We start from the raw sequence: 15,296 nt of genomic DNA, 5'->3' as shown, positions 1-15,296 counted from the left end.
GATCTCTGCAAAGAGGGGAAACCACACCTTCTCCATCAGCCTTGCACTAAACAGCTATGGTATATACATTTAATTATGCATCTTTAATCAGAACTACGATTACAGTCATATTATGCATTGGACATACCAGATAACGCTCTGACACAGATTTTATAGAGGGCATGAAGGGCCAATCATGCTGGTCCCAGTCTAAACATAACTGCAACTGAAGCTCTGACATGGAAAAGTCCAGGTGCTGGCAGGACAAGTTGGTAGCAAAAAGCCAAGCAGACCATGTAAAGTGAAAGTGGTAAGCACATATGAAGTAATAAAAGCAAGCATGCAAAACAGAAAAGGAAAAGAGTGAAGACATAATAGAATGCAGAACTCCCAAGCATTCAACATAAAAATAAATTCATAAGTAATGAATCTGAAAGGAAAAAAAGAAAAGATGGTGTTCAGTCATTGGATTGGTGTAAACTCTGCCCTCCACTGGGCACAAATATTTGCAAGTTAAAAGCCACTAAGTTTAATTCCACATTTTCGTTGGCTGCCCCAAAGCTTCTATTTGTCTAAAACTCACAACACTGCACTTTGAAACCACTGCCTCCTGCTCAGCCTGATCCCCAGCATTCATCTCAGAAGGGCTCCCTACCCATTCTTTCAAACTTAATAGGAAAGTCTCTCATCCACCTGGGAGAGGGGATCAGCATTCCATCAGTATTATGTAATCAAAAAGGTACAGCATAAAACCCTAACACATCAGCACAGCTTAACCTGGCAGCTGGTACCCTTGCCTGAGCATGTATTTGTAATTTTTATTCCTCAGGAATTATTTGCCTCATGTGACAGAATAACTCCTATAGGATAATCAACTTGTGAAATTAGTTAAAAAAAAAAAAAAACAAATAAACAAAACCAGAAACTAGAAGTAGATTTTTGCCTTTGTACCTAATCGATATCTCAGAAGTTTACATGTGCTAAACATAATTGTCAAAAGCAATACTGAGGCTACAAATCAACTATTCTTCACTTCTGTTAGTTCTAAGTAACAAGTACTTTAGAGTTATCTGAGCGTAGGGAACATGTCAAAGACAGAAACTACTCATAGTTTTTTTTTTATTATGCAGACATTCTTCTATTACATGGTTATAGATGGCATAGATGACACTACACTTCAACAGAAGTTTAACAAACCAGTAAGAAAATTCTGGAAACGAGTACACTGGAAAGGCAATTAAACTCATCACTACCATAAAAGAATTAACTGGACAGACAAAGATATTTGATTTGACAACACTATCCTAACAGACAGAAGACTACTTTAAAATTCCAAATGAAGCTTTTCTGAAGATATTTAACAAGGCAAAAGAATATTGTCTTCAATGAACCACGTACATTTAAACAAAAGTAAAGCTCTGGTGTTACTAAACAAAAAAATTAATTCTGAAATTTTAAACCAGACTACTCTTGGAAATTACCCATGCTTCTACACCCAGTGTAACAGTTTGCAGTCTGTATCATACAAATCAGAAACTGTACTGTAATTACTTGACATCACCCAGATTCTTCAAAATCCCTTTAACACAAAGAATAACTGTGTCAGCTGTAGAAGCACTGGTGAGAGAAGTTATCAGTTCAGACAGTGGGTAAATCAGCATCAGACTGTGCTGTGTAAAAACAGGCAGACGCAAACCTGACAGGGTGGGTGGGGTTCACATTCCCACCTTAGCGTGAGGTTGTGTCGATATGCCACTTTAAGACTTCTTTTATGGTCTACAGAAGAAAAACAGGCAACTCCAAAAGGCAATGCTTCTGATTTTACAATGAAATTAATCACTTTCTGGAAGTGGTTATCTTTCGTCCTATCTTTCTTCCATCAAACATACAAAAGCAGCTCAGGGTGACTAAGTTATTTAGAGACATCATTTAGGAAATAGATGGCTAAAAACTGTTAAGATTAATTCCCCCCTTAACCCCCACTTCTCCCCCCCTTTTTTTTTTAAACTTTAAAGCATGTGATGACATTTTCAGGGAACTCTGCTATACGTAGGATGAAATAATTTTGTCCTGAGAGGGGTTAAAGTGGCGTAACTTTTAAAATAAGCAAACTAAATACTTTTGGTCTGCTAAGCATCAAGAACTTCACTGGTATTAAATACACATAAGGGAGAGCAGAGATGGACTGCAAATAACTGTCTAGACGTTTCACAAAGGTTACAGAGCATTATTCAGGCAATTAGGAAAAAAAAATCAGATCTCTACAGTTGAACAATTTTCACCTCTCTCTGATCATTGTCAAGACGCAGGTGCTCTGTGTGTTGCTTCTGTCTGTCCTTCCGCCTCCACTGCGCAGGAGCATTTCTCTTTGTCCACCTACAGATGGAGGAATATTATTAAGCAAATGTCAAGAATTAGGTGAAGGGCAGTGGCAATGGGGGAAATAAGTTTCTATCTTATTGTATACTGAACATGTTGACACCAATTACATCAGACAAAGCGCAGCTCCAAATACACACAAAGAATCTCTGTAGAAGAATCTAACATTGGGCAACCAAAGGATTTCAGAAAATTAGATCACATACACTTGCTTTGTTTTTTTCCATTCTTTTATGATATCCAGTTACAATTTACACCTTCTTCTTCTTCCTTCAAAGTTTTTTAAGAAGATATCCTAAAATATTTGCTAGCTCTTAACTGATATCCAATAAGGACATCTTTTATATCAACAGTAATTATAAGTAACTCAAGTACATCAACTATAACCTCAAACATAATAGGGCTTTCTGAAGTAAATTTGCTTCTGGAAGTCCAGATTTAAAAGAGAAAAAAAAAAAGTGAGACACAAAAAAACCACCACACACAACCTACCCACATACTTTGATTTGTTCTCACTTTAAAAAAAAAAAAGATACTGAATTTGCTTTCAAGTATCTCTGCTTTAGTACCATTCTATACATCCTGCCAAGATGCAGAACCTGTTGTCCTAGCTTACTCACTTGTTGCTTGCTGGTCCAGTGGATAAAACATCAGACTGAAGCTTGGGAAAAAATCCAAGTTCGTATTTCCCTTGTCCAATTTTCATGTCCAGCAAGTGTGGGTGGACGGCAGTGTGATCTATTTTTGCCAGCCTTAATTCAATAGATTTCTCTGAAATAGTAAGAAAGTTAATATTTTTTAGAGGTGTCTTAATCAGACATCTATCTATAATCACACATCCTCAAGTAAAAGTGGATCTCAAATTTAAGAGAGGAGGTGGAAGTTTCTTCCTGACCCCAACATGTACACCAATAGAAGAGCGTACTAAACATCAAAAGAACCGCCACCATAAGGAGAAAAAATGTTAACTTCTTCAGCGCAAACATTTTTCACACGAAGCATGCAGGAATACAGTTGAGTTCAATTAAACTTTGAATGAATTTCATCTCACATCTCAGCTTCCTTTATAATATTTAGTCCCCCACTTAAGCTTTACACCTCACCTTTTTTGGTCTATTTTTTCTGATGTTTCAAAGCGTGAATTGTTATTTAACTTTAACCTAATGTCTACAACAAACAACACTGACTAGTTTTATTTTCTTAAATGTCAAGAAAGTGGCTTATTACTCTTACCAGCCTCATCAATGGTTGTGCATTTTTGATACATAGATGTGCGCAGAGTCGGTGTCCTAACGTTTAGCAGCCTAATTTTATCCACTCTAGAATCAAATACTCTCAAAACAGGGTCTTTATCATCTTCATCATGGCACATAATCTTATTGTCAATAAAAGATGCAAACATTTGGGTCTCCAGGAATCTTGAGAGGAAAGGCAAGTAAGGTTCAGGCTGGTCCGACAAGAAAGATGCCTAACAGACAAGAAGAGATAAGAGTGTTGGGGAGTCTGCAGAGAGAGATACATCCACCAAAAGCACCAATTTTTCTAATCAATGATGTATTAGAGTGATTTGGTGCCACTTAAAGTCTAATTTTATTACACACACCAATTCTGTGTCTGAAATAAGCAGTCTATATGAAACCAGTTTCATGACAATCACCTACTGTATAACACAATATTTAAACTGTGATTTCAGTATGTCCTTGATTTTCTAAAAATTTCAACAGAATCCCAGCAAACCACAACAACAGTACCACAGATATGGATGTTATGTACTTCTGGCTGGGCTCAAAGCTTATAAAATTGATGAGAATCTTTTCATACGATTTGATGGGAATCAGATTAGCGTTTTAGCAGATAATGTTGCAACATAATCTTCACCCACGTGAACTATCCGGCTGACAAATATCTGATCTCCAGTAAAGAAGACAGTAGTAAAATTTGACGAACTGGGTCTTGCTTTTCCCTAGAAAAGAGCTAGGAATACATTTGGTACACATGTAGATAAGTGTTATGTGAGGTCATGGCTTTATTCATTAACATACTCAGCAATTCCTCTGGTTAAAAAAACAAAAAACCAAAAACCAACAAAACAACATCCAAACCACATTTTCAGTAGTAATATTTAACCTTAATGGAGAGGTTAGCCATAAAGTGAGGCTTTCTAAGCTATTTCTCTACAGCAAGCTGTACTTTTCTACAGTATCCTTAAAAGAGCATCCTTCTAAGTGCATGTATGTATATATTTTTCCACATAATATACAAGATGTGTATTTTTTGGGAACTCTGAAATTTAAGGAAGAAATTATAATTTTGGCGGTACTGTTTCCCTGTTTCCATTTTATGGCCCAATAAACAAAATCTTAGGTTTGAATACTGTTTTACTTTTTACATTGACATATCTTCTTATTACATAATTTACCTTATCAAAGTTTTGCATCTGTTCCCTGTTTGTAAACCAAGATTCCTTGTCCTGACTGGGTTGAATAACAAATACTTCATAATCCGCGAACATTTGTGTAAAGCGGTTGGCAAAAACTTCACGGATTTGAATGTTCAGCTGGTAAATCTTGAATTCTTCCTCATCACACTGAATTTTAAGATCCTTTTTGCTACTGGTCTCCTCTCGCACCTCCAACTGAGAAAGGGAACACAAAAAATTTTTATGGTTGCTTTGTCAGGTATTCTAGGTATACAAGATCTTAACGTGCCATTCAGCTGCTGCTCCTCAAGTCAACATTCCAACAAAAAGCATTAATTACAGTTTCAAGCACTGTAATAAAACAGTATCATCAAAATAGCCTAGAAAGAAACATTTGTCTATAAAAGTTGTAATTTCAATAATAAACTGTAACCTACTTTAGTACTTGTTGCACTGGATAGCTTTAGATTACAAAAGGACAGATAACAACCATATACATGCCCATGTATGCCATATACTTAATTTATTTTCTTTTACCCTATACTTATTTTCTTTTACCCTTTAATCACCTGCATAGGCTTTTTAGGGGTTTTCACTACCCTGCATATTAGGCAAATACATATTTCTGTCTGATGTAATACAAGCCCAGGTTTAGTACTGTTACAGTTCAATACCTACCAACTGTCCAACGAAGACAGAAATGCACAGTAAAAAGAAACTGTGCATGTCTAATAGCACATTTCCTGTAACCTAAGTCCTTAGCAGTGTAATGCACGATTCATAACTACACAGCCCAATCTTTAATGAAATAAAATGCATTTTCAGTTAACATGTGGGCTAAGATTTATGAAAACAGCAATACGAGATTCAGATATCCAACTCACATTAATTTTGTTAGGAATTGAGTATCTAGAAATAAAATCAAAGCCACAAACATTCATGTTCTAGGTTTGAATACACACTTGCTATCCCTGCCTTTGTTAATTATTATAAAAGGCACCGCCACACATAATTAAATACAATATCTAGAGCTTACAACATCTGCACAATGATGCAGTTGCTGCAGCTATCCCACACTTCTTAAAGCACCTTGGGTATAGCAGTCCAAGGCCAGCTATAAATAGAATCCTACAGCCATGCTCTCTGCTAGAGAGAGCTCTGCTATTCAGCCATTTCTTCTAACCACATCTCGTAGGTAGCTCTTGGCATCTATACATTCCTCATTGATTGGTTATTTGGCATTAAAGCAGGTTTTTTATCTACTTATTTAAGAAAATTTTTACAGCTATAACCTATACACTCCTATCAGCACAAAGAAAGACTAGTAAAATGGGACTTCAACTATTACGGAAGAGAGTACAGAGTAGATAAGGCCTGAATGTGCAAAAACTTACAAGAAATTCAAAAGACCTGTACTTTTTCCATCACTTCCCAATCCATTCAGGAAAAGAACAAAAGCTTCTTACCAATTTGCCCCTGAACAAGAAGAAAACAATGCAAAAAAACCCAAACAACTGAAAAGAGGAACAGCTGGTTTGAGCATCAAATCCTGTCTAGCAACCACATGCTTCCTCTTGTAACCCCCCTGCAGCTCCCTCCCCACAAAGCAGGTCTCCTCCCCAACCTATTGTAAGTCACACAATTTCTGTCTGTTTGGCCCCAGCTGTGGCCCAGTTACAATCACATGAGTAAGAATCAGACTCAGCAATGAACTGGTCAAGATAATCTGAACAGGCAAGAAATAAAACGTTTGCCAAGAAGAACTTCACTCCATTCCACAAAGGCTCAAGAAACCCACAGTGGTCTTTCAGGTAATAATACCTTTTATGCAAAAAGGGCCACAACTTTTTTTTCCCAATTCTTATTGCCAAAAAGAATCCAACCAGGGTCACCATGAGCTGTGCACATTTACTTGCTGGGAATCAGACACCAATACACTTTACAACATCATTCAGAAAAAAGCATCACAGTATCCCGATGGCAAGCATATCATATACAAGCAAAATTACACATATTCTACACACAGTGAGAAAGATAGATACCTATAAAAACCAAGATTGCATTCCAACTTCAGGATTATCTGAATGACAGTTTTAGCCATGTAAATCATAACAAATTAGTAACTTTAGAATAAATCTTAAACCCAAGAATAAACAAGCAAGGGACACTTTTAAACATATGATCTTGGCAAAGAAGCACCTGAAGGATAGCCAAAGGCTTCCCCCTAGGTGTTGTGGGGTTAAACCCCACTCCTCTCTCCCCCAAGGTTGCCTGTGTCTCTACAGATGTTCACAAGGTTTGTGAACATGTTAACATGAAGTTCTTCCCCGTGAAGACAAACAAAAAGCGTCTTTGGACCATGACTTCAAACCACCTGATACTGCAGGTCCAGAGAGAGTGCAGATAATTTCATAGCTTACCTTTTCTAGACTCACACCTGTTCTTTTGACAAGTGCTTGGAGTCTTGCAATAGTCTCATTTTCCTTTAGCAGCTCGTAGGAATTCAAAGGTGATCCTGCTATGTTCCCATTTCTTTTATCAGAAACGAGGTCACATGCTCTGAGGCTCTTCATCTTGGAGGCACTTTCACTGCAGTGAAGGTTTCCCTCAGGTGGAATTCCAAAAGCCATTAGTATCTCTGAAATTTCCTGAACGAACTCAAGTTTATTTGGGAACTGGGGTAAGTCTTCCGGCAGCTCGATGAAATGGTTGTCTACATCCACAAAGCACAGGTTAGCCTGGGATTTAATTTAGAACAGGATACCATTACAATATCACTAAACGCAAGGGTCGTATTTCATATATCTTTAGGTTTTGTAATTATTAAAAGCTTCAAATACATTTGCATTTGTTTGGTTATTTTGTAAAACTGACTTGCCCCAACCATCACTGAACTGGTTGGTCGGCTTTGAAGAAAGCAGCACAAGGCCTACAGTTCCCGGTCTTTAAAATGAGTCTTCTTTCTTAGTTGAAAGTTGTTTACTAGGTACAAAAGAGATTGTAGCATATATTAGGTACAGATATGTGAATGCCTTCATACACATACAGCTGGATTTTAACTACAGGATATTTGCAATACTATTTTATACATGTGCATACATAAGCAGGCGATGGCCTGCTGCTCAGATTATCAGTCCACTCCTCTAAAAGATTTGGCAAGTTCCACTCTAAAAGGTGTACTGATATTGCAGAAGCTGCAATAAAGTTATCTTTTTTGTGAGCAACTTGAGAACTAAGACAATGCCTTCAACGAGTTCAGTTTATTTCCAAGGGGAAAAAATTAATTGAACTAGTTTCAATTCTGTTTTCCTGTTCCAACCTCTATCTCATTTACCATGAAAAAAGACCAAGGGGCGGGGGGAGGAAAGAAAAACCACCTATGTGGCTTCCACAGCAACATCAAAAGAAGCTACACATCTCTCAAGGACTCACCTCATCCTTTATTTGATGAGGGGGGGTTTTCCCCTTTTGGCTTCTACAATGCAAAATCAGTATCAAATGGTTCCATGACATGACATAATTACATACATCACAGCAAGAACCTCATCCATGTGTGAAATCTGCTCGGAAAGCTAAGCATACAGCTGAAACTCTGCTCTTCTATAGAAGCATTTCAGTTTTTGTTCACTGCAGAATTAACATGGACTATCACTTTTCTGTTTAGCCTTCCCCACACCAAACCCCTCCACCGAGATTATGGAGTAATTTCAGCCTAGCTTCATCACATTATTCTAGGAGGCACACCTGAACTCAGGACTCACTATAGCTTTGCAGCAAAAATACATATCAAATCATGAGAGCTAACAGAACTCCAGTTATTTCCTATGATTCAGTAAGTGCAGAAGGATGGAAGCACTCTCACGATTTAATAGGAAAGAAAGACTTGGAAGAGATTAACCTCACACTGAACGAATGATGGATGATCCCAGAAATCAGAGCAATGTACGCAAGCAGTGAAGCATCAAGTAAGAATAAAGTAGTTCCAGTAGGATTTTGTTGTGGGACTGATCATAGGTAGACTACAATAAACTCTGCCTGACAAGACCCCTTCATTTAAGTAAACTGATGTGAAAACATACATTTAATACTTGTGACAGATTTAGCTCTCTTGGCATTTCTACGGAACAAAGTTAGGATGCCAATTCTCCTTGAAACACAAATATCTGTTGCGTTTGATTTCTTGAGCTTCAACATTAACATTTAAAAAAACATTGTCATTCTTAAAGCAGAACTCCACTGGACATCCTACACTAGATTTGCACAGAACTTTGCGTGAAAAAGTTCAGTATTACCCATAGTTACAAAGGCAAGTAGAAAAATTCCAGTTCTCCATTTCCTCATGTTTTAGCATTTTAATACTGAGATTGATTTCTTATGCTCAAAGGAATGCACATAAAACAGTTTAGTAGCTCTTGTATAGATCCTTTACTGTAAACCAAATCACAGATTTAATTAAGTGTTGCAAAAGAATCCAAGGTCAATAAACAGAACTAAGACCTTGATTCTGAAACAGCTCCTGGTGCACCCTAGGAAAAGTTTTTATTTTTTAAATAGGGCAGGCGTCCTTGTTTAGATTTCCCCAGTATCAACATTGCTCAAACACAGCAGGCGGTGTGTGTGCCCACCCAGCAAGGCAGCTCCAGTGGTAGGCTAGGGATGCACGCAGAGAGCATCTGCTCCCCCATCACAGAAACATTTGGCACAAAGGAACAGTATGTACACAAGAACTCTCATGTTTCAAGTAAGTACCTGAATTTAGGAACTTCAAGACCCCCCCTATACACATGATTCTGTGATGAATAGAAATCAAGTCAGCTAATATTCCATCATGAACACTGTAAGCAGTTCAGGACATGAGAGAAACAAAGCCCTAAAACTCGGCACAATGTCTATGAATTGGAGCTGAGGGAAAAACAAAAATTTAATTCATCACAAGCTGTCTGTGAAATGGCAAGACAGACTTGTTAAACTCTTCAAACAGTTCAATTGTATTACTTCCTTTAAAACTCTCTTTAATTTATGCCATTCAATTTTCCTTCTCTTTTGGATTATCTCACCTTAGCACAGGTCCTGCAGAAAACATCACTCTTGATTAAGCTTGGTTGTACCTAGAAAGTGCTTGGCCAAAAAGTAACCAAACATTAACTTTATCAATGTAGAAATTCCAGGCTTCACACTGAAAATAAACTCCTTGCCAATGAAGAAAAAGACAAATTTAATGCTTGTTAAAATTGCTTATAAGTATCTGGGCTCATCTGGCTAATTCTTCCAACAGTTAAATATTCCTTCTGCAGAGTTTCTCTTTAAGAGCAATAAACATAGTTTAAACACTTTAAGCCACTAATGATGACTGCTTATCATGCAACTACTTCCCAGAATTTGCCCTATATATAAGCATTTTTAAAAAAAGGAATATGTTAGTGTTGCAGCAATACTCTAAAGAGTGTAAAGAATATTTTTGGGGACACTCTACACTTATTCAGTGCCTGGTTAATAAAAAACATAGAGGACTACCTAGAACAGCATAAGCAAAGGAGATTCAGTAGATCGCTTCAGCCTCTCTTAGCAAGACTGAGGTCATCCTCAAGAACTGCATAAGCACTTCTGAAAAGGCCGTGTTCCCCGGGGAACAGAAACAGCAGACACCTCACTTCACAAGCCCTTCAAGAGGTACCAAAACAACATTTTTCTGTAAAAATGAAATCCCAAGTAAATAAACCACCAGTAACAGAGACCAAAACAGTAAGTCTCACAATGCTGCCACACTATAGGTCCAACAAAATGGAATACCAGTAAGGATAGAGGGGTCCCCTCCCTTAAAAAGCAAGAGAAATGAAATCGCACTTATTTTTTATGAAATCATGGACATCCAAAGCATTTTGCACGCTAGGAACTGGGCAAGTACACAAAGCAGAAAAATAAAGGAGTTCTTTGATCACAAAGTTTTAGTTATTTTGCTTCTGGAGGCAGCACAGTTGAGCTGTGAACAGGTGACAGCTCTGTATGTTAGCCTCTATGGATATACTGATCATCATTTTACGCATACAAAATTAAAATTATATAGAGACAAGATACTTAGCAACATGCGTATGTAGAAATATAATTTAAAGAGCATCCTTAAGTTAGTTGCTTGGTATTTCAGGTCTCTAGAACAATCAAATGTTCTTTTTATTTGTTGCAGAGGTATCAGTTTTCTCAAATAGTTACACACCACTTCAATAGCAGATTGTTGAAAGAGAGGACACACAACATCATCATACAATCAAATGTTCTCGGAGACACTACACTAAGGAACAAGGATGTCACATCCCAATTTAAAAACGTGTCTTTCCCATAAACTTTTATCATCACAAACAATGGGGTGTCCAGGTGAAAGTCTTACAAACCTTAGAAATGTGGATGCAAGTAAGTCAACGTTCATGTATCTGATGCCAAAGCCTGGTTCCCTGAGGTCAACAGCACCACTTTCCACTGGCTTGGTGGGGTCCAGACTACACCCATCAATTCCAAAGCCAGAGGACAATTGCAATTCTTTAGTCTGACCTCAAGTACAATAAGGGCCAAACCCACACCGATTTAGCAAGGCCTGCATCAAGCCCATATCCTTCCTTTCAGCTCTGTTCAAAAACATAGAAGGAAATTACTTAGGTTCTGCCAAAAGGACGTCTAAGGAGGAACTAACATTCACTGATAATGAGTAAGGTCCCCACCCCACTGACATCCTAAAGAGAAAACAGGCTTTATTTTAAACATTAATACATAATTACATGGCATGCAAATAGGTGCCTACAGCAACTTAGAACGGTCAGTTCTGATAGCACCATCACCACTACTTGAATTCTCTGTGCAGCCCAGGTCCTCAAAGTATAGGTAAAATACAGGTTTTCACACCCTCTCCTAGACAGTCAGATTGAAACATAGTTCTGAGTTAAGACTTCTGCTTGAATACAGCATTGAAAAACTGAAAACCGTTCATCTACATTTCTACAGCATGTATCACCTTTGTGCATTAGGTCCCAACCTTGCAAATAACGACCCACTTAACTCACAGAAAACAGGGGATATGCAAATTTATACATACACAGCTGGCTTGTGGAAAGTGTGTTTACAGTGGTCCTAAATTCTAAAGGATGCTCCTGTGCCATTCCCGTAAGCACATGGTGACCTTTTGCATTTATTCTCAGCACTACTGTTCTTCTGACAACCCAGAATTTGTGACTGAGAACAACTTACATCTGCAGCTTTCAGAAACATGACTTTAACTCCTCAAGCAGCTGTTTAACATTGAAGTACAGGAAAACATAAAACTGAAGTCTGTCAATAAATCTGCAATATTATCAGGGATCCATCACACCACCAGATAGCCTGAGAATGCATACAAAGCGGTGATTATCTTTCAAAATAATTATCTTGGTCAGTCTGGTCTAAATGTGTGGGCATCAAGAGGAAAAAAGGCTTTTCAAGAGAACTTTCTTCTAAAACAACATACAAAAATAAAAACCCACAGAATTTGTTATGATTTAGCATTGAATAACATCTTTTTAATGGTTGAAATAAAAATACTGAGAAGATGTATCTGTCTTACATTAGCAGAGAATTAGATTTTAGCTTTTAAAATCTTTCAACTTTTCTAAAAGAAAAAGCCATTGCCCAAGACCCTTGGGATCACTTCATTAAAAACAAGATTTTTTAATGTGATTCTACTTTTGTTTGATTTAAACAGCGCTGGAAGACTCAGTGTCGCTTATTTTCCCTCAAACTAATTTCAATTTCCACAATTTTCCTGCATTACAGAGTGGCAAGATGCACGTGCAAATCCAGTACCATGAAATGGCCCAGATTAACTTGCTTGTTAAAAATATATTGCTATACCACTGCAAAAGTTTTTTTAAAAGGAAATTCAAAGACACATCAAAAGAACAATCTTACTTTAGTACTGGCTGCGTTTATGATCTGCAAGAAAGCTAGTTTAACCACTTTTTTTGATCAATTTGACCGATAAACAAGCCACAATTTGCCAGCAACATCTGAAACAGCTACACGTTCTTCCCTTCCCCTTTGATTTCTGCAGCACCTTATTCTAGCACCACTTCTCCCATGCCCCCCGCCCCTTCTCTTCTGGGTTCCTTACAAGCCTCTGATGCAGCTATCAGTGAAACCACAAGGACGCTCACACATACAGAAAGAGCCCTCACCGAAGTGGCAATACATATAAGAACAAGCTTAACTAAGTGCACTGTATTGCTGACATGTACAAGAAACTCAAGTCTACAGCAAGCCTCAAGTCTTTTCTACAATTTTACTGGGGCACAGAGAGTCAGGTCATCAAGCCATTAGTGAACGCTGATGAGTTCTTCATCAGGCACTGTTTTCTGATGTACCAAAGGGATAGTCTGAACTTGAATTTTGTACTATTGCAGTTAATTTTGCTGAAGATCATCATCATCATCTGACAAAGCATCAACTTCTAGGATATAGCTGGGTTTCCATGCTCCCATGGCAAAGTATTCCCTTAAAGAACCAGATGTGATCAAAATATGGGAGACTGCCACGACAAGCAAACCAAAACAAGGCTATGGCATGTGTGCAAGACTTAAACCAAACCTGACAGAATTAGGACAGATAGTATTTTCACATATATTAGCCTAAAACACTTCAGCAAGATAAATTAGTCTTTTCAAAACTTCATTATAAAATCACAATCAAGAAGTCTACAGCGACACTGAGGCATTCATGCCATGCTAGATAGCAATATTATATTCTTCCACAATGCCCTTCAACTGAGAAGCACTAACTAGATTTTCTGTCAAAGCTCACTTCTTTTGGCCCTTGTCTAAATTAGATACTGCTTTCTATAACAGCAGCTGTCCCAGGCATCCATGTAAATTTTTTGATTAGCAACAGAGATGCAGTTTATGCAGTTTCAAGACAAAGAAAAAAAAATATTTTTGCAGAACTCAGAATAAATTAGAAGATAGAACAGCTCTTTATATACCCTTTGTGATAAGCGAGGAAAATTCTGATACTTACTATATATATGAACCAGGAGCCCAGAGGCAGAACTTGGAAATTAAGTTCCTCATATAACCCTGATGATTTCATAAAGGATCATATACATTCCAAACTTTAGAGATAAGCGATGTTAAATATTAATATCCCTTTTGTTACTTATGATAAATTTGTCTTTATTGAAGTACAAATAATAGAATCCATATGCCCTCTTCTACTGTTCTACAGCACCACATTTTAGGCACGTTCCTTGTCACTTCCTATGTCAGGAGTTAAGTGCAGAGGTCCTTTGGCTCTTTAAGCGAAGGGTATCTGAAAGGCTAATTATAAAGCAAAGTAGTTTTAAGATGAACGTGTAATCTGCAGTTCTAAATATATTAAAGCTAATTAAATTATTAACATCAGAAAGACTGATACTGACCAATAGTTTCACTTAGTGAGACGAGCATGCACTTTGAATTCTGCTTTATATTTTAAAACGGTACACTTACTTCTTGCTGCAACAGCAGTTTTTGAGGGGTTTTTGGGGGGGGGGGGGTTGTTTGGGTTTCTTTTGGACCTGCTCAAGTGGGACCAGAGGAGGCCACAAGGATGATCAGGGGGCTGGAGCAGCTCCCCTGTGAGGACAGGCTGAGAGAGTTGGGGGGGTTCAGCTGGAGAAGAGAAGGCTCCAGGGAGACCTTAGAGCGACCTGCCAGTACTTGAAGGGGGCTACAGGAAAGATGGGGAGGGACTCTGTATCAGGGAGGGTAGGGACAGGACGAGGAGTAAGGGTTTTAAACTGATAGAGGGCAGATTCACATTAGATATAAGGAAGAAATTCTTTACTGAGGGTGGTGAGGCCCTGGCACAGGTTGCCCAGAGAAGCTGTGGCTGCCCCCTCCCTGGAAGGGTTCAAGGCCAGGTTGGACGGGGCTTTGAGCAACCTGGGCTAGTGGAAGGTGTCCCTGCCCATGGCAGGGGGGTGGGACTGGATGATCTTTAAGGTCCCTTCCAGCCCAAACCATTCTATGATTCTAAGATCTAAAAACAGATCAACTACCTTACTTTAAATCTTCAAAGCAAGCTGATAAAACTATTTCTCTTTTAAATAATTGAAATACTTATTTAAAATTCAAATATGTTCATTTAGTTGGAAGTATTACAGTGATTTTAAAATGAGGAAATTCTTTACAAAAGGAGGATAGTCTTCTAGAAGTTTGTTATAACAGTGAAAACATCCGCGGTGCATATTAACATGCATATCCACGCATGCATTTTACTTCACCAGCTATTCTCTCTAAAAAGTATACTAACCATATTAATTGGGCCCATCAGTACATCCAAAATTTTGTAAAAATGTAGTAAACCAGAAAAATAGAGTGTTTTCATGGCAAGAACATACACTAGTCTGTTATTAATTATTACAGTGCAAAAGAAAAGAGAGGGAGAAAAGAAAGAAATCAAGATATTAAATACTTTAGTTTTCACAGGAAAAAATAACACAGTTTGAAGAGAAATTTTCCTTTGA

The 15,296-nt window shown here is 37.9% G+C and overlaps 1 protein-coding gene across 7 annotated transcripts in view; it reads right to left on the bottom strand.

Moving 5' to 3' along the window:
• The window catches only part of DENND5A (DENN domain containing 5A), a 69,134-nt gene that overhangs the window by 24,859 nt on the left and 28,979 nt on the right, over window positions 1–15,296 (bottom strand). For 5 of the 7 annotated variants that reach the window (XM_074885065.1, XM_074885068.1, XM_074885064.1 and 2 more), the window contains 5 exons: window positions 7,198–7,515; window positions 4,778–4,993; window positions 3,592–3,826; window positions 2,979–3,129; window positions 2,262–2,355 (listed from right to left, as the gene is read on the bottom strand). In XM_074885065.1, the coding sequence (XP_074741166.1) occupies window positions 2,262–2,355; window positions 2,979–3,129; window positions 3,592–3,826; window positions 4,778–4,993; window positions 7,198–7,515 (1,014 nt within the window). Of the gene's footprint in view, window positions 1–2,261; window positions 2,356–2,978; window positions 3,130–3,591; window positions 3,827–4,179; window positions 4,333–4,777; window positions 4,994–7,197; window positions 7,516–15,296 lie in introns of those variants that run through there. The other 2 variants (XM_074885069.1, XR_012631005.1) reach the window with 2 other exon arrangements.

This window comes from Strix uralensis, chromosome 15 (genome assembly GCF_047716275.1).
Source record: "Strix uralensis isolate ZFMK-TIS-50842 chromosome 15, bStrUra1, whole genome shotgun sequence".
Lineage (NCBI taxonomy): Eukaryota > Metazoa > Chordata > Aves > Strigiformes > Strigidae > Strix > Strix uralensis.
This window is presented reverse-complemented; position numbering and strand designations above follow the sequence as displayed.